The following is a 9169-nucleotide window of genomic DNA, read 5'->3' as shown; positions in this document are numbered from 1 at the left end:
AGCAGGAAGATGAATTAAAACTGAAGCTAAATATTTAAAGAGCATCCCCATGTCCCACCCATATTCTTGAATCCAGCAACCTGCAGCTGCTTGTCAAGAACTGGGACGGTGTTGGTAAAGTTACGAACAGAACTATCCCAACTGAAGTCTTGGCTAGAGGCCTCTCTGGGCACTCACAGGTAAAGCACCCCAGAAAAAAATCCATTTCAAGTCGGGAAGGAATGCTCCCTTTCACACGTTTAGACCCGTGCACATTCACTCTTCCCAAGTTTCAGCAGCCCCACTGAGCTGCCTCCCACCCCCCACCCTCCCCTTTTCTATTCACTCTCTACCTGTGTATCAAAAAACCAGCAGGGCACGAGCCCTCCATACTGTATAAAATAGTTGCTATTCTCAGCACCTGGGCCTAGGAGCCCACACCACAGGATTCACCTATATACATATCCTGCTGCAGTGAAAAGAATCCTGCTGCGTTTCTATGTGAGCGGAAACCCTGAGAAACGTTCCTTCTCTTGCACTGTAAGAGGACAGATACTCTAACAGAGATGATTTCAGAGACCTCCGGCCCCTCTCAACCTTGGAAGACAGAGACTAGAGAGAGACTGGCAAATCAGTCTTCAGGCTGAGGGCTGCAGTCCCATGTTCCCCGAGGTTTTATGGGAATTCGTTAATGGGTAAGTAGAGGGGGCAAACTATTCTGCTCTGTGATCAGGAACAGTTCCCATGCCTCCCTGGCCTGGGAATCCTATATAATAGAACCACCCAAATGGCAGTCTCCATGCCTCGGCCAAACAGCACGAAGGCACAGCAAAGTGGAGATTGGGACATTTGGCCTCCCAGCCCACCAGACCAGATATCCCAAGAGGGAAAGGTCGGTAAAGAAAAATACAAACGGTTAGTTGGTGCAAGTGATTGATAAGAGCCAATCGTTTATTTTCACTGCCCCAGTCACAAACTCTCCCTCTGTCCCACTCCTGCCTGCTCCTACCTGCTGTGGAGAGTACCCTCGCACTGCTTCCCCGTCCTCCCCACACCACCTCACCTCTCCCCCTTGGCTGCCAGTACAGCTGCCTTAGAATGTCAGACGGGTGACATTTTAGTTCTTTTCCTGTTCAACTGCAGGGTATAGAACAGGCAGCCCTAAGTGCTGCTTTCTGCGCAAATGTTTTTTGATTACAAATATCTAACTAGGTTTGAAATGTTTTATAGAATAAGACAATATTCTTTTCAACAAACTTTAAAAAAAATGTACAGTTTTGTTGTTTGTTTCCACCTCCCCCCTCCCCCACCCCTGCTTGTGCACCCTCCCCCCCAACCACCCCTCCCTGGCAGCTCAGCCCCACCCCGACAGCCCCTGTTTTCCTTGGTTGTGTTTTGGGGGGTGCCTGGCACCCCCAGAGATTCAGCTTCATGGCTGACAGGCGACAATGGCAGGGGCTTCACCGATACCCTTGGTAACCGTAGTAGTTCCTGTAGTATCGGTCTCTGTCCTGGGGGTGGTGGTAGTAGTAATTCTGCCACTAGAAGAGAGGGGAAACCCCGTCACTTGGAGCCAAAGTCGGCTGAGGATGAAGAGGCACTATACACTCACTCATCCTGGTGTTGTCCCACCCCCATTATCCTCTATCTGTCCCGAGAAGATACTCACGTCCCGATTGTATTGTCTGTAATAGTCTCTGTATCTGTTGTACTCATAATCTCGCCCGTAGAATCGATCATAGTCTCCCCTGTATCGATCATAGAAATTACGGTAACCCTGAAAAAGGAGACAGAGAAGGAGTAAAGATTTATGGGTATTCAGCAGCACAACCCACTACTACCCCCTCTTCAATGAGACATATCTTAGCTTAATATGATAACAGGTTTAATTTTCCCAGAATAAATTCTTTCACAAGAACATATTAAATGGGCAAAACCTAACCCCTGAGAAAACAGCCCAAACCCCTCTGCTCCCCCAAGCCAGTAGGAATGGCTATCACGGCCCATAGGGAGGAGCAGAAGGAGAGCTGCACTCACCCCTCTGTTTCCAGACTGCCCCCAGTACTGCTGCCCGTAGGCCCGGTTGTCGTAGCCTCGGCGCTGCCCGCCCACTGGAAGAGAAATGGAGAGCGCGCTCAGACAGCTGGCGTGGGGTCCTGGCTCCACGTCTGAGTGGAAATCAAAAAGTTGGAGCCAAAGGCAACTCGGGGGAATAGGAAGCCTGCTTCAGCCAGGCTCACACCATGTTAATTAAAGAAAGCCAGGATCTTTTAAAAAGTCTGAGGGGAGAGGGCAGTGGAATGGAGACACCAGAAAACCAAGCCACCTTGCTTTTGAAGCTCTCCAATTCCTGCAAAACATTTAAGATGGCAAAAGGATACATGGCAGAGTTAGATACATGAGTAAAAACTGCCATTCAAGGAATCACAGACTCTCAGCCCTCTATGGAATCTCAAATATCATACTATACCTTCATTTCATACAAAAGATTGTCTATACAATAAGCTTCTCAAAGGTGGGAACTGTTGGTATTCCCAGTACCTAGCATATAGCAGGCACTCAAAAACTGCTGTCACACGGTTACACACACACACACACACACATTTTTAATGAACAATGAAAGCACACTGGGGGTCTAAGTGACAAACTAGACATTCGGGGGCGGGGAGGGAATTAATCCACTAATTGCCTAGCTTGCATTGCAGGCCCCCAAAATTACTGAATAATGCACTTTCTAGTCTAATAGGTTGATCCAAAAGACACAGAAGCAAGAAAACTTAAGAATCAGTTTCACTGAACAAATCAATCAGATAGGCTTGGACAGTGAAATTGGGAACCCAAGTGTTAAAGTTAAAGCTAGAGAAATGAGAAGGTTCAAGAATTGCTTTTCAAGGAAACAAATGTTTTTGTTGAAAGTAATTACCATTCTATTGAAAGATCATGAAAAACTGGGGGTAAAGGACACAAGAAGAAACATGTTCCACACAGAAGGCACTTCCTTATTGCGAGCGCCTAGACTTGGTTTCCTTGGCCTTCCCTTGTGGATGCTGCTGTACTCAGCACAAAGAACAGACTGAGGCTGGGGGCTGACAGGTCCCCAGGACTCACCATAGCCTTGGCCTCGGCTTCGGTTCTGCCGGTTACGCTTGTTTCGGTTGTTTCGACGGTTTGTCCGCTTCTCGGAGGGGGGAAGCAGCTTCCTAGCCTCCTCTTTGTACTTAGTGACAATGGGCTGAGCTTCCTCCTTCTCCAGCTCCCCGTATGTCACCTCATCCATGTAGTCACATTTTTCAGGCAGAGAGAAGTTGGCTATAAGAATAATAGAGAAGGCTGTGGGCCTGAGAAGCATGTAGATGGGTAAGAACTCACCATTAAACTCCGCTACAGGAAGTATACAATTTTCTAAGCCATACCTATCAACACACAACAATGTGCTGGTTTCATACCCATGGACATTTTGTTTGCTTGCTAGAGGGCATGTGCACTAGCTGGAGAGAGACAGAAAGAGGGAGAGAGAAAATGAAAAATCACTCCCCAGGGGGATGGCCACGCCACGAATTGCAGTCTCTTTTCTTCCATGTTCCTCTCGGGATTTGGAACATGCGTGTACACACAACTAGCTTGTCTTTTTTGAAAAACACCTATTTATTTGCTGCCAGGTCCAGGACTCGAACTGCAGTAGGCTGGAAGGAGTCCAGAGCCTTAGCCATCAGGCCACTTGCTGGCTCCACCCTAGCATCTTTCAAACTGTAAGGTCCAGAACTCTAACCATGCAGCCAGCCATGTGGGATCCAGCCACCTCAACCTCTGGGCCTACTGACATGTAAATAATCAAATCAACTTTTCTCTACCCTAAATTTTCCCTAAATTGTACTAGCCTTAGGCAAAGGGCTATCCAGTAAACTTTAGATTTACAAGTTCTCAGGTAATCCATAATAAATTATGGGTAGATTGGGTTAAGGTTTCTTATCAAGACAGAGCAGATAGCCAGAGGCTAAAAGTAACTGAGAAAGTTTTGGTCTTGGTTAGATAAGATGTTAAGAAATAACATTTTCTTAAAGAGACTCAGTGACAAATGGACCCAAACCTAATAGCACCTACTCATCTACGCAAGGGTAACACAAAACGAGGGAACCAGGGCTCTCCTCTACCACTTGCACAGGGCAGGCCTGCAGATTTGTCAGTCTTGGGACATCAAGGTCAGAGGCTGAACCCATCAGTTCAACAGGGTTCTCATAATTCTCAGATGGATCCAGCTGGCCCTGAATTATAGAAAACTAAATCGAATTCTTTCAAATGCCTGAGTATCAGGTATGGACTGGCATAGTTCATTCTAAGTGAATTTGGAGGATCTGGCTCACAGGTGTAAACTAGTTCCCACTACTGGGGATTATCAAAACTTGAAGCTGGCAGGTAGGATGCCGTGAGCTAAAGGCAACAAGGGGAAGAAAAAAATCACTCTTAAGAGACCAGCAGGAAATGGGATCAAATATATATTTTTTTCTTTTTTTGGAGAGGTTTTTGCTATAGGGTGCATGTGTTCGCCAGAAAGACAGAGACAGAAAGCGAGAAATCACCCTCTAGGGGGGATGACCATGCAGCAATCCCTTCTCCATTCTCCTCTCGGGATCTTGGGCATGCATGCACATGTGCCTGGCGTGAGTTTAAGCCGCCGGATCTAGGACTCGAACCGCAGTCGACTACATGGGAGTCTAGCGACATAGCCATTACGCTAACTGCTGGTCCCATGGGATCAAAATATTTTAATCAAAATATTTAAATGCATCATGACCTTTGGATGACCCAATAGTTAATCCTGCCCTGTGTGAACCCTGCTCTCAGGCTCTGTACCGTGTTAAGGTATAGACACACACAAACAAAAATGCACAAGCCAAATGGGATACCAGAAATCAAGATGTAACACTAAGACCATATTTTATTTTGAACATAATCATCTTTCCTTCTTATGAAACATAAATTCCATGAAGGCTGAGCTTCACTTCATACTAACCTATTTCCCTATGTCTAAGACAGCACTGGACAAACAGCAAACATGCCATAAAATTTTACTTAATGAATAAGTACCCTAAGAAAGCCTCTCTCTTGGGGTTTAATTATCCCAGGGTCTACAACTATTTCCCTTTTTTGTATCTTCTCCAGAATGAATCAAGGAGTTACTTCTTCATCCACTTCACTCATTCATCTACGTGTGTTCACACCCATTAAGGTGCTCTTCAGACTTACATTTTGATTGCCACGGATACCTATGCTTGCAAGAGCAGCAGACAGAGAGGAAGAAAGCATCCCCCAATGGGGAATGGTTACCCCACAATTCCTTTTCCATTTCTCCATCCTGCTGGGATTTGGGGCACATATATGTAGCATGTTTTTCAAACCACCATGGCCAGGATTCAAATCATGGTCTTTAATGGGGGATCTGGTTCCCTTAACACTAGGCTATGAAGAAAGCCTCAGATTCACACTTCAGTTGTGGAATGTCACTATTTGTGCTCTGAGGCCCCAGTATGGTGTGCACTGACCAAGACAGGATCCTCGTATCATTTTGGCCCACCTTTCATCTCCAGCATTATAGACTCAGGCACATCATCTCCCTCTACTTCCTTCCTCAACTCCAGCCTCTTCTTCCAATCTTCCTCATTAGGGACAACCACCACCACTTTCCGAGAGAAGGTCTTAAACAGCAATAGCTTTCGCCGTTGGCCAGAGTTGTACACATTACACTAAAACAGGAGGAATAACAAACATTCGGGAATAAAAATTATCACTCAAATTTGACCAAAACACAATTATCTTTACAACTGAGGCACCAGGTTAAGAGCTGATACACACAATGTCAATTTAGTTTTTCAAACTCTACGCAGACAGGTATTTATCCTGTTTTATACATAAGAAAACAGGTTTGGAGAGACTAAGTCATCACAAACCCAGTAACTGGTAGAGCAAGGGATCCAGATAAGCTCCGACTCTCTTTGCAGTGCCTCTATCACATGTTCTATAGTCTGGGTCCACATACTCTCAGGGGAAACCGCAATGATGCCTCCATAATGTACAAAAGCCATTACAACCTAACATAGGACCAGAGAGTCATGATTAGGTAACCAGATTCAGTTCTCTTGTTTCTCTACATATGCACCCATTTTGACTCTGAGCAATTTTATCATATTAAATGGATGCTGAATTTCCATCTTTTGATCTTCTGTAAAATCAGGTTTTTTAAAGAAAAGTGTGAACAATACCTGATCAAGAATGAAGTTCCTCTTTGTCCTGGAAGCAATCTGGACCAGCTTACTAAGGCACTGGGAGGCTTGCTGAACTAAAAGGTCTCGGCTTTTGGGGTCCATCTCTGGCTCCTCGAGCCCCTTCATCTGATGAGTTTGAGAGGAAATGAAGAGAAACACAAGTTATGTAGCAAGTTAAAGTCCAAGAATCAGTGATAAATGTTACTTCCTTAAATGTCAAATTCATCAGATCAATTAATTTCTATTCCTCAGTGCTGTGAATGCTGTCCATTTCCTGAAGCAGTCATTTTCAGTCTCAACCTGGATATATTCCAGATTTTATCTGCTTTCAGAAATTTGTCAATACAACAGAGGGAAAAAAAGGAAAATATGTACCCAAAACACATACAGAGAAAAACTAATTTCTCTAGTTGTGGGACCGTAGTTCTCAGACACATGAAAGACTATCTACAGAGGCTGGGTCGGTGGAGTTTCTTAATATCTCCAGAGCAAATACTATAGCAAATTAAACTTCCCCAGTAACTCACCCTCATTTGATTGAGCACAGTCTCAGCTCCCAGAACATTGTATCTTTTCTCAGGGTTTTCTTTTGCATATTTCAGTGCCCATTGGGTCTTTCCAGATCCAGGCAGTCCCACCATCAGAATCACCTGCAAGTAAATAGAATCAGAAATGAAATTTTTAAAAAGTGAGGATTATTATTTTAAGAATTATTTTAAATTTAATTTTAATTATTCGTTCATTTATTTTAATTTGACTAGAGAGAGAGAGAGACAGAGAGAGGGAAAATGAGAAAGCAAGTCACCAGGTCCAGGACTCAAATCATGGTCAGCCACGTGGGAGTGTCTAGCACCTTAACCATACCACCTGCTGGTCTCAGAGCCTTAACCACCATGCCACCTGCTGGTCCCGAATGTTTATAAAATGTAATTTAAGAGCATCATCTTCATTTCAGTTTGGTAACTTTTTTTTCTTTTTTTTTTTTTTGAGAGAGAGGCTTTTGCTATAGGGCACGTGCACTCTCCAGAAAGAGAGACAGCGAGAAATCACCCCCTAGAGGGATGGGCACACTGCAAGCCCTTCTCCTCCACTCTCCTCTTGGAATCTTGGGCAAGCACCCACGCAGTCATTTTCAGTCTCAACCTGAATATATTCCAGATTTTATCTGCTTTCAGAAATTTGTCAATACAACAGAGGGGAAAAAAAGGAAAATATGTACCCAAAACACATACAGAGAAAAACTAATTTCTCTAGTTGTGGGACCGTAGTTCTCAGACACATGAAAGACTATCTACAGAGGCTGGGTCGGTGGAGTTTCTTAATATCTCCAGAGCAAATACTATAGCAAATTAAACTTCCCCAGTAACTCACCCTCATTTGATTGAGCACAGTCTCAGCTCCCAGAACATTGTATCTTTTCTCAGGGTTTTCTTTTGCATATTTCAGTGCCCATTGGGTCTTTCCAGATCCAGGCAGTCCCACCATCAGAATCACCTGCAAGTAAATAAAATCAGAAATGAAATTTTTAAAAAGTGAGGATTATTATTTTAAGAATTATTTTAAATTTAATTTTAATTATTCGTTCATTTATTTTAATTTGACTAGAGAGAGAGAGAGACAGAGAGAGGGAAAATGAGAAAGCAAGTCACCAGGTCCAGGACTCAAATCATGGTCAGCCACGTGGGAGTGTCTAGCACCTTAACCATACCACCTGCTGGTCTCAGAGCCTTAACCACCATGCCACCTGCTGGTCCCGAATGTTTATAAAATGTAATTTAAGAGCATCATCTTCATTTCAGTTTGGTAACTTTTTTTTCTTTTTTTTTTTTTTGAGAGAGAGGCTTTTGCTATAGGGCACGTGCACTCTCCAGAAAGAGAGACAGCGAGAAATCACCCCCTAGAGGGATGGGCACACTGCAAGCCCTTCTCCTCCACTCTCCTCTTGGGATCTTGGGCAAGCACCCACATGCACCCAGCCTGAGTTTTAAGCTTCTGGGTCTGGTACTCACAGCTCAGTAGACTACATGGGAGTCAAGCGACACAGCCATTACACCAATGGCTGGTCCCAGGTAACTTTTTTTCTTAAAGAAATGTTTAATTCTGGGACCATCAGGTAGTGTGGTGGTTAAGGTGCTACACACTCCCAAATGGGTGATCAAATTTGGAGTCCTGGACCTTGTGAGCTGCTTTCTCACTTTCTCTCTGGTCAAATTAAAACAAAATAAAATAAATGAATAAATAAAATTGAATAGATAATACTTTAAAAAATTGTTTTATTTTATTATTTTCTTTTTAAAAATTATCTATAGGAGGACCAGCAGGTGGCGTGGTGGTTAAGGTGCTGGATATGCCCACATGGCCGACCACAGTCCCAGACCTGATGGCTTGCTTTCTCACTTACTCTCTCTGGTCAAATTAAAATAAATGAATAGAATAGATAAAATTAAATAAATAATTCTTTTTTTTTGTTGTTGTTCTATAGAGCACACGTGCTCACCAGAGTGACAGAGACAGAAGAGAGAATGTTAAGAAAGCAAGCTGCCAGGTCCCGGACTTGAACAGCAGCCAGCCATATAAGAGTCTAGCACCATAACCACCATACTACCTGCTGGCCCCCAGTTTGGTAACATTTTAAAAAAAGATCTAGGAGAGTGGGGCCGGCAGGTGGCATGGTAGCTAAGGTGCTATATTCCCACATGGCCGGCTGCAGTTTGAGTCCCGGACCTGATGGCTTGCTTTCTCACTTTCCCTTTCTCTCTCTCTATGGTCAAATTAAAAAATAATAACAACAAATGGAATTAAATAAATGTTAAAAAAAAAAAAAAGAGATCTAAGAGAGTATACCCACCATTCCAAAGAATGAAACCTAAATTTTTGCATTCTGTTTGGCATACCTCACATTCCTCTATGGTCTTGGGAGGGACTGCCGT

At 43.8% G+C, this 9169-nt stretch overlaps 1 protein-coding gene across 1 annotated transcript in view; it reads right to left on the bottom strand.

The window, feature by feature from the left end:
- Positions 1-1300: 1300 nt before the first annotated feature.
- HNRNPUL2 (heterogeneous nuclear ribonucleoprotein U like 2) overlaps positions 1301-9169 on the bottom strand; it is a gene marked incomplete in the record, with an annotated part of 12614 nt that continues 4745 nt past the window's right edge. Inside the window, 8 exon segments of the mRNA XM_027774981.1 lie at positions 1301-1520; positions 1649-1756; positions 2017-2090; positions 3088-3288; positions 5552-5720; positions 6237-6365; positions 7611-7733; positions 9134-9162. Of these exon segments, the coding sequence (XP_027630782.1) occupies positions 1440-1520; positions 1649-1756; positions 2017-2090; positions 3088-3288; positions 5552-5720; positions 6237-6365; positions 7611-7733; positions 9134-9162 (914 nt within the window).

Source organism: Tupaia chinensis, unplaced genomic scaffold (assembly GCF_000334495.1).
Source record: "Tupaia chinensis unplaced genomic scaffold, TupChi_1.0 Scaffold000502_1, whole genome shotgun sequence".
In the NCBI taxonomy this organism is placed as follows: Eukaryota; Metazoa; Chordata; class Mammalia; order Scandentia; family Tupaiidae; genus Tupaia; species Tupaia belangeri.
This window is presented reverse-complemented; position numbering and strand designations above follow the sequence as displayed.